Source organism: Acartia tonsa, chromosome 1, assembly GCF_053477335.1.
Source record: "Acartia tonsa isolate MP-2025a chromosome 1, ASM5347733v1, whole genome shotgun sequence".
Taxonomy (NCBI): domain Eukaryota; kingdom Metazoa; phylum Arthropoda; class Copepoda; order Calanoida; family Acartiidae; genus Acartia; species Acartia tonsa.
The window spans coordinates 25225167-25240431 of NC_137260.1; the positions used below are offsets into that span (position 1 = coordinate 25225167).

General features: G+C 31.9%; 1 protein-coding gene across 8 annotated transcripts in view; it reads right to left on the reverse strand.

Moving 5' to 3' along the window:
• The window catches only part of LOC145315823 (mitochondrial carrier homolog 2-like), an 18050-nt gene continuing 2785 nt past the window's right edge, over window positions 1-15265 (reverse strand). The window contains exons 4-13 of one of the 8 annotated variants that reach the window (XR_013878160.1): window positions 11135-11262; window positions 9657-9758; window positions 8499-8592; window positions 8221-8318; window positions 6905-7010; window positions 6236-6294; window positions 6027-6098; window positions 1918-2021; window positions 1081-1677; window positions 1-117 (exon numbers count right to left, since the gene is read on the reverse strand). Coding sequence is in view for 1 of the 8 variants with exons in the window: in XM_080155932.1 (XP_080012058.1) it covers window positions 6033-6098; window positions 6236-6294; window positions 6905-7010; window positions 8221-8318; window positions 8499-8592; window positions 9657-9758; window positions 11135-11262 (653 nt within the window). In the remaining 7 variants the exon portion in view is untranslated. Of the gene's footprint in view, window positions 2022-6026; window positions 6099-6235; window positions 6295-6904; window positions 7011-8220; window positions 8319-8498; window positions 8593-9656; window positions 9759-11134; window positions 11263-15265 lie in introns of all 8 variants that reach the window. The other 7 variants (XR_013878156.1, XR_013878158.1, XR_013878154.1 and 4 more) reach the window with 7 other exon arrangements.

A 15265-nucleotide genomic window follows, 5' to 3' on the forward strand; every position in this document is an offset into this window, starting at 1 on the left:
AAAGAAAATAACATAAAACAATGTTTATTTATTTTTAATAAGATTTATTTTGGAAACAATACACAATGAATATTAGTCCAAGAATTTTTAATTTTTAAAGATCTTTGCTAGTTTATTCTGTAGGGGGGAGTAATCATGAAAAGGAGGTGGTAAGGCATACTTCGTCTCCTGAATTAAATTCAGCTTTATTTAGCTGTTAAGCTATGTTTTAGTCCAAAGTACGTTAATAACTTTTAAAATATCTTATTGGCATAATAACGCGTTCCACGTTTAACATTCAATAAATATGATGATATTTCCAGTATGGCTGCGAAACAGATTAATATCCGATGGATTAGAACCAGTTCTCAGCTCTACTGAAACATCATTATATCATTATATTGCAGACAATTTTACACGAATTATAAAATAAAAGTAAGAATACCAGTTTTGTAAACAGTGTTGCGGATCCGCATTGATTGTATGCGGATCCGGATCCTTGACAACAAAAATAAAATCACCAAATTTTTCCCGACCAGGGGTAAGGGAAGGGGAGATTATATACAATGTGAGAGAGAAGAGTGTGGGAGTGAATCAGCTGATCTTAACAAGGTTACCAGATATTTCAAAATTTGTAAGTGACTATTTTATATAAATTTAGGTAGACTTTTCCATAAATTTATACCCCAGGATCCGGATCCGCATTTTTTTGCGGATCCGGATCCTTGGACTCAAAAAATGCGGATCCCTGCGGATCCGGATCCGCAACACTGTTTGTAAGTCCGGGCCTTCGAACCATAGGGGCTAATAAAAATGGTTTAATCTTATAATTTTTCATTTTAATATCCGCGGAAAGCTATTTATAATACAATGCGATGAATAACCATACCAAAAATTTCTACAATAACGTTCATGTTAAGTTACTTATTATGATATCTCATACATGAGTAAAACATTTTGAAACATAATAGATAAAATTTCATGATGTAAACATTTTGATAAAATTAAAGTATGTTTGCGTGACTACTGACATTTTAACTTAATTTCTTCAAAATATTACATCAAAATTTATAAAGAATAAAGCAGAATAGTACAACTTACAAAGATCTTAATTGTATAACTAAAGTAAAAGAGTATAAATAATGCATAAGATTATTAAGATAAATACTAATTATTTTGGTCATTACACAAACATTTCACTTAAATATAACAAAATGATAAACCATCTAGCTAAAATTAAATAGAACAATAAACTTCTTTTTATATGAAAAGGCCGAAAAAGAATGTTAAATATTGATCTATTAATTTGTTTCGCCTGTGAATCTGTGCATATCTGCCTCCGATATTATCTATCTCCCGCCAAATTAACTTAGCGGTTTTAGGAAGCATTTATGTTCTGTCATCGTTTCTACACAGTCCCACAAATTCTATACTTTTAAATCTTTAATCTCTCTCCTTAAAAAAAAAAAACAATGCAATCTAAAAATAATTGTGAGTTTAAGTGAAATATTTATGTGATATCCATATTTCTAATATAACAGCCGTTCTTTCACAAATACATTCAAATTACACAAGGCCAAGAAACTAAATAAAATAAAGGGAGACAATGACATAATAAATTTTTTTTGTGGATTTTTTAAAATTTTTGTTGGAACAAACATTTTGTGATACAGTAAATTTGAGAATAAGGGTTAGAATCTAATAACTGTGGAATAAATATAGAAGTACAAATATTAAGAAATGCGGCCATTACTGTGGTTATCTCATTTTCTTTACTATTGTACATAGAATGTTATAGCCAACTGTGATGTTTTTTAAGTCACCGCCGTTCATTTCATGGATTGGCAAAATTTAAGTTTTAAGTACATGATAATTTATATATTAATTTATTAACTTTTTGCCACTTTTTCTTAATTTCAACTTCCACTTTAATTCCACTGTTTAAGGATAAATTAAATATTAGGTGACTGATTTGTTTCTTACTGTAAACAGTTTTATAATTTCTTTTTATAACTGGTTCTGGTAATCTTCTTTATATTTGCCTGAAAGTATATATTAGGTTATCTAGAAATTATTTTTTGTATTTTCCTTATTATAATATAATATAAAAAATATATTTTAAGGTTACAAATAAAATTGTCATGATACCAAAAAAAAGCAATAGTATCAATAGGTTTAACTTATAAAAAACAAGAACTGAAATGAAAAAAGAAAAGAAAGCCGAATATAGACATGAGACAAACATAAGTGCTAAAAAAATAATTTAGACCCTTCTAAACACCTATTTATTAATCAGTAATTGGGAAGGGGGTTAACTGTAACTGATTCACTAGAATTTTGAATAGTAATGACTAATCCTTGGAAAGATGGTTACTTGAAATAATCTCTCATATTGTTCTCAAGAATATTTAAATTTAAACTCAGCTGGCTTAAACTAAAGTGAGGTTTTTTTAGTAGTGATTAAACTTTCCTTTTTTTATCTGGGGAAAATTAATAAAAATTTGTAGATTTTATTTACTTTTTAAATAAGTTGTTTAAAAAACTAGATACCTTTTTTAAATAAGAAGGGGGATGGGGGTTATTTAATATTTATGCTCAATAATCACTTTTAAGGGATTACGCCCGCACTTTAAAGGGAGGCTGTAACCATCCGGCCTATTTTAGACATTTTTAAAAGTCAGCAATCGGCGGTGCAGCAAAGACCGTATCTTTTTTTTTGGCAAATCTGCATCCATCAAATATATAAAAATCCACAAATCCGTCAATAGTAAAAAAAGATATGTAAAATCATATAACACTACGACAATTTAACAATAAAAAGAATCTAATGATTTGTTAAAATACCTTTAAAGATATTAGTTCTACTATTCATTTTTCTTACTAGTTAAAAAACTACACTTACGTTAATTTTAAATGTGTCAAGTGAATAATGAATGAAATACTTGTGTGTGTATGTATGTGTGTGTGTGTGTGGGTTGGTTTACTGTTAAGAAATTTACGTCATGAAACTAATATATTATATATATCAAGTTAGAAACACATTTTCTACAACAACTCTCTTCAGGATAAACAAAAAGATACATTCACTTTTTAAAAAATTAGCAGAGAATTAAACAGTACATTCTATAGACCTGAAAGACTTCTAAAGATTAATACTTTTGTACTTATTATACTATCGCCAATTTAAACTGAGAAATCTTAAACCATAAATTATATAATAATATATGTTTTTCTTAAACAGTAAAAATGCTTTATGGTCTAGAAAACCTTACTGTTAAAATGCAATAGAAATTTACGTTGGAAGGTTATCTATTTTTCTATGCTAGTTTAAACATAAATCCTTCCCAGGAAAAAGATAATGTTGAATATAAAATGATTTTGCTACTCTGTCAAAGACGTGACTTTATTGTACTAGGACAAAACGTCCTAATCATCTAACATGTAACTATAGAAAAAATCAAGCAATATAGAATTTGAGTATTGTCATCACGAGTTGATTTAAGACTAAGGTGTTATTGCTAAAAATAAATAAATTGCCATGTAGGTGCCCGAGCAGATGCAACGGTTAACATAACTCTGTCACATTATTAAAATTTTTACAGTTTCCAACAGAGTGAACTAGAGACAAATCATAATCAGCCAATAGGAGAACAGTGGAGGTACATTCCAGACATGCCATTGTTGTGTGTGTGTAGCCATAGTTTCTTAGTGTTTGGATCTAAGTAGTCATGGAGTAGGACGAGACATTGTTTGAACTTGTATACCTACCTATTTTGATAAAAAGGGGCATAATTTTTTCATTTCGTTGGCATAATGAATCAGCTATAAATAGTCTTTTTTTTTCCAAGATATAGATTTCATAGGTAAAATATATCATTAAAAAATTTACTTTCGTGAAGCGTGAAGCACTTGACAAAACCTATAATAAGTTAACAATGAATATACGACATTTCTATTATATCATAGCTTCGCTACAAAAAAAAAACAAGGGTGTTTCTCTGCTATGGAATCCTTTTTAAAGTTTGGCGACTTTTGGGGTCAAATGGGCCTTTTAGAAATAGTATGTCTATTCAATTTCTATTTATATTCATGAATAAAAATTGTCTATAAATACTTTGTTAACCATTTAATATCATGTTACATCAGAAATAAAATTAGAAAAGGAGACAAATAAATGAATGAGATAAGCAAAATGTCATAATAAGAGAAGAGGATTAGAAAATGACACTTAAAACTGACAGTTTCCCTAAGAGTGTCTTGTGGAGTACAGAAACCCCCCCATCTATTAAAATAAATTGAAAAAGTTTCGTTTGTTTATTTTTTACTTTAGGTAAGTTAATAGTGGGTGCTGGGTTAGGGCCACGCAGGTATATCATATGCCCCGCAGGGATTAGGCATACGAGTACCCTCCCCCATGTTTTCAATCTATTAAAAAAATACAAGTGCATGATAGTAACCTTCGTTAGTCAAAATGACAAAAAGTGTTATTTTGCATATTATAGGAAACTTGATTTTAATAAATAATAATTCTAATATGAATTTTTATAAACAGTTAACTGTGGATTTTCTCACGGTTTACAATTAAAAGGTTTTAATCCCCTATAAAATGAAGCGGATTTAAAGCTAAATGAGAAATAACCCCTTAACCATGCTTCTTTCATCATAAGCAAAACAAGTATAGTTCCTTTCGTGGCAACGCCTCTAAAGGGGCGTTTTATCGTATTTTTATTATATAAATATTGTGAATGAAATGTGATCATGTATAGATAGTGAATTCCTAGGACAACTTAAGATATCTACGTCAAAGTTCAGATTTCAAACTAACTTTAGAAACCTAGAATAAGGGGAATAGGTAAATTGGACTAAAAATTGTTTTAAATAATATTTATTTTTGTGTTAGGTATGAAGTTTAGGCCCAAGCAAACATGTAATTGTACAAAAAAAATTTTAAAAAGGCTGAATTTTTGTGAGTCTATCTGTATAAAAAAATATCGCAAACTAATTGACCAGTACAGATCAACTTTAAATTAAAGCATATTTTTTTTAGACCTTAAGAGATTTTTTCTATATTTTGTGGGAGGGTAGCTCAACTCTACAAAGAGAAATCTTTGAAGGAAAAAAATTACAATGACTCAAAATAATTTACGTTCCTTGGGTATTAAGGTGTCTCCCCTTGCTCTTTTCCTTGCCACGCTTTGAAATTATAACATAATAAACATTCAAATTCTATAATTCAAGCACATATCCCTTTCCTCCTGCTTTCAATGGGGTATTAGGTAAGGATGCTAGACTTTGAAGTTTTAGACGATAGCAATTTTTATAATAACCTTAACGCTATTAATTATATTGATAACGTTTACCTAAAGAGGACTATCCACGAACAAGAGCAAGTAATTCTATGCATCTTCCAGCATTGACCCATAGTATTTTTTTAGTAAATATACTAGGTTTATGTTTAATATTTGCTTTATCGACTAAAAAGTTAAGTTTCACCATGGTTTTATATGAAAAAAAAACTTTGAAATGTTAAGCATTGTTTGGTGCAATATCATCGAATGTTTTGATGAGTTTAAACTATTGTTTAAAAGCTTTGACACAAAATAAATTATTTTGATTAAAAATGTATATTTAGAAAAAGGGTTGGTAACTTGTAAACAGTTTAATTAATGTACCTTTGCAATTTACAACATTTGATGCTTTTCTGCAGTGTTATTTTATTTTGTCCTTTGAACTCAACAAAGCATTTGATAATATTGCTTTAAAAATTGCTTTACATTTCAAAGGTTTTTTTCATATAAAACCATGGTGAATCCTAACTTTTTAGTCGATAAAGTAAATATTAAACATAAACCTAGTATATTCACTAAAAAAATACTATGGGTCAATGCTGGAAGATGCTTAGAATCACTTGCTCTGGTTCGTGGATAGTCCTCTTTTCATCTATATGGCGTTTAGCAGGGAGTAAGGAGACAAAGGACTGTAAATAATAAAATATCTACTGTAAAAATACTAAGAGTTTTTTTCATGTTGTAATTGAAATAAGATACCTGCATCTAATTTTTTCCTGGAGGTTTAAACATGTTTGAGGAGACTGGAACAATCTTGTCTCCGACTAGAACCTGAAGGAATTTATATATTTAAATAATATTCCTTTTATTTCTTAAATAAATGAAAAATTAAAGGGAGGGGGGGGGAATGTAGGGTCACTTTGAGAAGAAAACGCCTCTTTTTCATGTTATAAAATCAAAATATTCACCTGTGGGCCACTGTAATATCTGACAAACATACCAGAGCCTCTCTTCAGCTGATTCTGACTCCTTCACACACGACAAGTCAACATTTTTAGTAGCTTTTCCAGGAAGGGAGGGTACATTGGGCTGTTTTTTTAACACTAGTCCCCAAAGTTCTATAATAATATTTTCTTATTCGTTTGCTTAAAAACCTTAGGGACATTTTTAAATTCCGATTGGTGTCCAAACGTTTTAGCCCCTAATTGTAGTCTAAACAAGGGGAAATTTTATGTTTCATCATTGGGGGAGTACATTAATTTATATGCCATTGTCTTATTATCCCTTCAAAGTCCTGAGTTTTTCTTTCTACCAATTCAACTTAAGAGTCATCGGGCTACTAAGAAAATAGTACACTCAACTTTTTAAATAAAACAAGAGAGTTGGGGGGAGGGGGGGGGGGGGGGGGGGTAAAACGCAATTCAGATAAATAAAACATAATCTCCTGATTGTAAAATCCTTATAGAAACTTTTCACTCATATGAATAATGTAAGTAACATGCACCTCTTCCCCCTGTATTACGACACCCTTGTTTATTTGGTTTCAAAACTGAAATAGTCAAAATATTTAGCTGTGCTTAAAGCAAATATTGGTTTTAAATAAAACGAATATCAAAATATAATAAAAATGTTGACTTTCTTGAGATGTTTGTAGCAGTCAGTCCAGTTGATATACATGGGCATGAATGGAGGATACCCAGCAGCCAGACCTGACCTAGACACTATCATACATGTGCTCACAACCTAGGTAAAGATATTATACTGAATATATCCAGCAGCCAGACCTGACCTAGACACTATCATACATGTGCTCACAACCTAGGTAAAGAAATAATAATGAATATATCCATTGTTTCGAAGATTTTAATTGTTTAAAAATGACATTTTTGCTGTCAATTGAATAATACTTGGTATCATCTTAGATTGAAAGATTAAATATTAAGTAAGGTTCTAATTCACCGGACATTAATCGGTTTCGATTCTCGAAGCAATACTGGAAATATACTTTTCTACAAATAAAACAAAAAAAATATTTTTCTTATGTCCTTGACACAAAATCTGTACAAAAAAACAAAGAACTTTAAAATATTTATAGTCTAAATATTATATTGAGAGAGGGAAATTCATATTTCCTTAAAAGAAATGAAATATTATATATACAAAACTAACAGGGAAACTTCTTTAACAAGGGAGGGGGCGGAAGTGACACTTTTTGAAACCAAAAATAAAAGTCAAAGGGACTCAACTAAATGCAGAGTCAAAGCTCTGAGATTTGGCATGGCATTTGCTTTAAAGAGGTACAATATGGATTTTTAGAGAAACGGCGGCGGAACCGCTACGCCCGCCGAAAACCGCCGTTTCCCGCCAAAAATTTGTTTACCTTTTCTTGCCAAATTAGACAATTTTCAATAATCTGAGATAAACTTTTTTATCATAAAAAGTTCCCTTATATTTGCACTTGACACTGTCCTGAAAATCTCAGATCTGTAACTCTTTATTTAGTTGAGTTCTTTTGACTTTTAGTTTTGGTTTCTAAAAGTGTCACTTCCGCCCCCTCCCTTTCTATTTTTATTATGCTAATGAAGGAAATTTTCCTTGTTTTACAATCAAGACAAGTACATTTATATAAAATAAATAACATTGAACAATTAGTTACATTTTTATAATTTTTGTTTCTAAAGATCCCCGAAACAGAAGGCCAAATCTTTGAGGAATGATGAGTAAATTTTGATAACAAAGTTTTCTAATAAAGCTATGAGAGACTTGAACGAAATTAAATAGTTATCTTTTTAGTAAAGCTAATTATACGTCCATGTATTGTAAATAACCCCCTTCACCACTCAAAAAAATATAATTTACTCCTTCTTAAAATTTAAATAGAAAGTCGACTTACTGTTCCTCTTATCTCAAGAGGACTCTAGGGGCGTAGCTACTAGAAGTAAAAAATTTATACCTGCATTGGGTAAGCCAGTGACTGGCAAATGAATCCAGCGACCTGTTCAACATAACCCTTTACTGATTTCTCCTCCTTCTTAAGCACGTAATTGTTCACTAGAAAGGGTCAAGATTAAAGTTTTTTTTACTTAGAAGATTTAATGAAGAAATATGTTGTTTTTAACTATTTTCCCCTTTAATTAAAAATTATGTAATCAATTTCATTAATGTACAGCTTTTTAAATTTTTTCAAAAACAATTAAATACTTGAAATCAATCTTGTACAAAACTTTATGCCTGCAAATGAGAGAACACTGCTGAGCCAAACAACAAACAATTCTCCTGCCAGTCTTGGCTGTATACCAGACCACAAACTAAGGATACCATTATCCTGAAATACAATTAAAATTATCTAATTATGAAATAAGGGAGGGGGGGGGGGGGGGAGTTTTGACACATTTGCGTAAACCTAGTGTATAGGCTTTATCTTTGGACTGAGAGGATAGGTTATTAAAGCTAAAATCATTCTTATATGATGAAATACCCGCAACTTTAAGATTTTTTGGATAGGTTTCCAGGTTCCGGAGCTCCAGGCCTCTAGGTGGTCTTTGTACAGGTAAAAACAAAAAAAGAATTTTTTTTTTAAAGAGTTAGAGGTCAGCTTATGAAACAAAATTTTTCATGTTTTTTCATCAAATATGTGAATAACATTCATTTATAAGTTGACCTCTAACTCTTTATCTATAATAACCTATCCTCTCAGTCCAAAGATAAAGCCTATACACTAGGTTTACGCAAATGTGTCAAAACTCCCCCCCCCCCTCTTAAATGTCCCCCTTAAAATTACTCTTCTTGCAAAAAAATTTTATTTGTGTATAATTAGGTAATAGAGGTAGTTTTTAGCACAAAATTTGAACAAACAAAAACTAAATACCTAGTCTTTTACAAAATATTGAAGTAGAGTATTACTTAACCCTTTCAACATTGCTAATAAAAAGTTACACAAAAAAAATTTGAGAGAAATCTATTAGAGAGTAAATTTTCAGGGAAGTAATGAAACCTATATCAATTGATCTGAGAAAAGTTGCTTCAAGTAGGTCGAAAAGCACTTTGATCCCAATTGTTTCAGACAACTAACCCTTTAATTGCTTGAACTATGTTTTCAAGTCTTTACTTTGAATAGAAATTAGTTGAACCAATTTTGGAACAAAGCATTCCACCCTACACTCACTATAAATGACAGCTTCTGATATTGCAACAGCTGGTTATTTTAGCGTCTTTGGTCATGACGTAGTTTGTGCCGGGACTCGAACCCATTAACGTCAAATAACATTAAACTAACTACAAACGATTAGACAAACTTCCTTCGTTGTATCAAAATAAGTTAAGTTTTCAGGTGCATGTGTTAAGTGTTTTAATCTTTAGTTGAAGATTACTTTAACCGTGAACTCTTACCTTAATTGAGTTAATTAATCCTGCAATAAGACCACCAACATAGTCCCCTGTGTATTTGTGCTCGTCAGCTATAAATTCAGCAATAGCTCTTACAGTCATCACCTAATAAATAAATTGGTTTTATTTTTGTTAGTACTGTATAACTCTATAATGTAATTATAAAAGTGTAATAAAACCTACAGAATCCTTACACACACATTTTTAAAATGTACCAACTTTAATTACGAAATTATTGTATTTTATTAACGATACATAAAATAATACTTAAAGACCCTAGCCCACTATGCATTTTGTTGTATTAAACATTCAAGTTAAATGAGGCTCTTTTATGTTTTTATAAGGATTTTTAAAAAGCGAAAATATGCAATTTGCATGGTTAGTTCATTTTCTGTGGTTTAATAACTAAGTAGTTACTTTGTTCCTTGTCTCTAGACTCTAAGGAAGGGCATGGGAGGTAAGGACAGTAGCCTACAATTATCCAAAGACATTTAAATTCATACTTGAGAAGTAGAGCCAATTCGGGTCAATATTTTCAGAGATCTTTAGATTGAAATGGGAATGTTGTTCTTTATTCATTAAATAATGCTTGTCCTATTAAGGCTGTGCTACTTAGGGACAAAATCGTTCTTGTTTTTATTGTATTTTGTAAAACAAATAAATAATAGTACTGATAGAGAACACTTTGATAATATTTCTTAATAGAATAAAGTAGATATAATCATTGATGATGTACAAAACACAAAATTGTTTTTTTCTTCCTACTTATCTTTGAACTTTTCACACCAAGTACCCTGGTGAAAATGAGGGGGAATAAAGGGTTATTTTTTCGTTTATTTAATTACCATATGTCAGGTTATATAGGTTACTGGGTAGCCCCGCAAGTCCGTACAGTTTCTCTGCCAAGTCTTAAGGTAACAACATTTTACCCCCTGTGCTATAGTTCTACCTGTAAAGGATGAGAAATGACAACACAATGATCTTATTCGCCATGTACCGGACAGTTTCTCTGTAAAGCCTTCAGGTAAAAACACAGAAACCCTGTACTAAAGTCCTGCCAGTAATGGATGAGAAATAACAACACAATGATCTTATTCGCCATGTACCGGACAGTTTCTCTGTAAAGCCTTCAGGTAACAACACTGAAACCCTGTACTAAAGTCCTGCCAGTAATGGATGAGATGATCTTATTCGCGATGTACCGGACAGTTTATCTGTAAAGCCTTCAGGTAACAACACTAAAACCCTGTACTAAAGTCCTACCAGTAATCGATGAGAAATAACAACACAATGATCTTATTCGCCATGTACCGGACAGTTTCTCTGTAAAGCCTTCAGGTAACAACACTGAAACCCTGTACTAAAGTCCTACCTGTAAAGGATGAGAAATGACAACACAATGATCTTATTCGCCATGTACCGGACAGTTTCTCTGTAAAGCCTTCAGGTACCAACACTGAAACCCTGTACTGAAGTCCTACCTGTAATGGATGAGAAATGACAACACAGACCATCTTATTCGCCATGCACCGGACAGTTTCTCTGCCAAATCTCATTATTCTCTCCTGATCATCAAGTTTTCCCTCTTCTTCCTCAGTTAACTCCGCCTCTAAATTGGACAATCAATGAAACATACCTATCTTTTTTATTCTAAATTTATTTTAGGAACTTTTTGCAAAAATACTAAAATATCTCAAGTTAAAATTAAAGAGAACGATGTTTGTTTTCACTAAAACCTTTTAGGACAACCAAAACTGCCCCCCCCCCCCCCCTCCTTATTTTAATTATTTGAAATAGCTTATTTATGCGGAAGGTATAACCCTGGAGAGCCCTATACCTGGGTACAATTCCCTTAGGGCTATTCAAAATTTTAATAATCAAAGTAAAATCTTAAAGAGGTAGTTGCACGAAATGCATTTGAACTTGAACTTAGTGAAACTCATATTTTTTCCTTTTTAATGGATTAGGTAAACTATATTTATAGAGCACAAATTTGAAAGAATTTCAATTTTCTACCACCTAGTTTTTAAAATATCAAGACTGAAATAGTGACTTTTACCTACACAAATTAGACATTTTTGAACATAACTCAAAAACTGCCTAGTTAGTTTTTTATTTATTTCAATTATATTCATGACTAACCTTTTTAAAAGCGAAGCTTTTCTATATTTAGGATAGGTCCGTCCGTCCGAGATAGATAGCTTTCATTCGTTAATTTAGGCATGTTAGAAATGTCCTATCGATTTCAAACTTTGCATGATGATTCCTGTAGTAGTTAGGTACGAATTAGAAAGCGTAGCAACTTTATAATCATTACCAGAATGTCCGTGTGTCCATTTTAAACATATTGATTTTTCTACTTTTTTAACAACAAATTTTTATGTGATCTAATTATCCGTTTGATCTGATTTTTGGTATATTGATTCCTGGGACAACAAAGAACAATATTATAAGCGAAGCAACTCTATAATCAAGTCCTAAAAATGTGAGTATGTCCATAAACATTATCCTGTATCAAGCAGTTTTTCAACAAAGAAAGGGGTAGGTTTCTGGTAAAATCCGTAAAGGTTATTTGTTTTAAGTTAAAAACAGTAGTAGAACGATAAAAATTTATGTTAACATTAAAAAAATTTTTGTCTATAGTTCTTTTCAATAAGAAATATACATATTTAGTGAATATTATCGTTCTACTACTATTTTTAAGCCTTAAAACACACACCTTTACGGATTCTACCAGAAACCTACCCCTCTCTTTACTTACAATTTTGCTCCAACTCTTATACTTTTATATTCTGATTATTCAGTTTAGACACTATATAAGTTAGTGATGGGAATCCGGATCCGGAATCCGAATCCGGAATCCGCCCAATTTTCGGTCAATTTTGGAATCCGAATCCGGATCCGGAATCCGTTTTTTATAGCGGATTCCGGATTCTAAATTGGTAGGCTAAAATTACCGTCTTTTTTCTTACAACTCCCTCTGTTTGAAGGCAAAGATCAAAAAAAATTTCTACATAACAAATTTTAATAATTACTAATGTGATGTAAATGTTTTAGTTATGCTGGAAGTCAACACTTTAAACAAATCAAGGCTTCAACCAAGTAACATAGTGATAAATTAACGAAAAAAGCTATCCCTCTGTGACGGACGACCTTTTAAAATGCTGCTAGAATCCGGAATCCGAATCCGGAATCCGCCAAAAATAAGAATCCGGAATCCGCAAGAATCCGTCACTTTTTTTTACGGATTCCTTCAGAATCCGGAATCCAGACTGGCCAGCCAATTTTGAAAATAAAAAACGTACAAAACGTACACAAAAAAAATACGTTACGTACATAAAAAAAGTAAAAAAAACGTACAAAACGTACATTCCTAATAAAAATGATGTTTATATTTTCCTAGTTACCTATTATCAAAACATTTAAGTCTACTAGCGGAGAAACACCATAACGGACCATAGCGGACTGACAGACACAAGATATCCTATTACTTTATTAAAGAGAACTAGCGCCTACACTCCTAAAGACCTCTAGGGGCACTTGAGAAGGGGAGGGTTGAATTCAATAACCCATCTTTTTTATTTTAGATTTAAAAAGAAAAAGTAAAAAACATGGATAACAACATACATAAGTAGCTAAGCTCTAAAGTTTTATATAGACATCTGGAAAAATTTAACTATAAAAATTAAAGTTCTTTTTTGGGGGGCGGAGGTAATTTTTTTCTAAAGTCGATTTCTCTTGGAAGGGTGGATGGTGATACTCTTCCCCAAAATAGTTATAAAACTTCCAAGAACCTATGAAAAGCTATCCTGTTAAGGAGAACCATATCGGTTCAGCGGTTAGCGAGATCCTTTGGTACAAATAAACAGACATCCTGTTATCTATAATACAAAGTAGAACGATGTCTGTCCGTCTGTCCCTTAAGATCTCGGTAACCACTGAACCGATTGGATTCTACTCTTCAGGGTATATACCTATTGGTCCTGTGGTGGTGGACACCCCCACCCCCCCCCCCCCAAAAAAAACAAAAAAAATCAACCCCCAATTTTTTTTTTTTTTTTTTTTTTTTAGGAGATATCCTTGGTCCTTTTTTTGTAGGAGATATTTTTAGTCCTTTGTAGAAGATTTCCTTGGTCCTTATTTTTTTTTACGAATTTCACCTTACACTTTTTTTGATCACCTCTTGGGGCAAAGCCCCTAGAGGCTAGGGGCGAAGCCGCTAGTTATGTACAAAGTATATCCTATTATAAGGACCAGCGACTACGCCCTTAGAGGCCTCTAGAGAAACTTGATTAAGGGGGAGTTGAATTCAAACACCCAATTTTATATTTTTTATTTAAAAATAAAAAGTAAAACACAAGGATGACAACATCCTTAAGTAGCTAAGCTCAAAAGTTATGGATGGAAATCTGGGAAATAAATAAACTAGGCATAGAGTAGTGTCATAAAAAAAAACATTTAACTTATTCAAATAAATCACAAAACCTTTTAAAAAATATATAATAACGTGAAAATCTAGGAATAAATTCAGCCCCCCAACCAATAATCAAATCTCAATGAAACAAAGTGGAAGTATTGAGAATAAAAACTTATACAATCCCTGAAAATTACAACCATCCATCAAGAAAATGAGTAGAGAAAATCATAAAAACCTATACATCTAGGAATCGATCTAGCACTGCAACAAATAGACAAACCTTAAAGAAACTTTTTGAAAATATGTAGAATGTGAATTTATCTATTTCCTGAAAATTTTAGCCGTCTATCTTGAATAGGAGTCGAGAAAATCACAAAAACTTGAAAATCTAGGAATAGATCTGGCACCCCAACCAAAAGGTAAATCTCAATGAAAATATGTAGGATGTGAACTTATTTAATCAAAAAACAAGAGCCAAGAAAATCACGTTTCTCCGATGGCATAACGGACTGAGAAAGTATTTATAGAGTAGCTTCGCTAATAATTTTTCTAGTGAGAAGGGGGGGGGGGTGGATTAGACCACCCCCATTTCTGTTTTCAATTTTAAAAAGAAAGAAAAAATAGGAGGGTGGTTATTTTTTTCTAAGAGTGATTTCTCTTGGGAGGGTGGTTGTACCCTCTCCCAGAACCTATATAAGAAGCTACCCTGTAAAGGAGAACCATATCGGTTGCCTACAAATAGCCTACAACCTCTCCCAGATCATGTCGGTTCAGCAGTTAACGAGATTCTTCGCTACAGAAAAAAAAAGGATTTAGAGGATTATACATATCCTAATGTATAAAGTGTTTTATGCTTTTTTGTCTGTAACGAAAGATCTAGCTAACCGCTGAACCGATATGGTTCTCCTTTACAGTAAAGCTTCTTACATACCCTGAGATGGTTTTAGGCTATTCGTTTTTAGAAATAAGTCTGGGTATGGTTTTAGGCTATTTTTCTGACATTTCATATTCCTTCGAATAAATATAGCCCCTAGATGCTAGGGGCGCAGCCGCTAGTAATAGGATATAGGGTTATTTTGTCTAATGCTAAAGATCTCAGAAAATACTAGTCTTTAATACAAAGTAAAACAATGTCTGTCTGTCTGAAGCTTAAGATCTTGGTAATAGCTAAATAGATTCGGTTCTACTCTTCAGG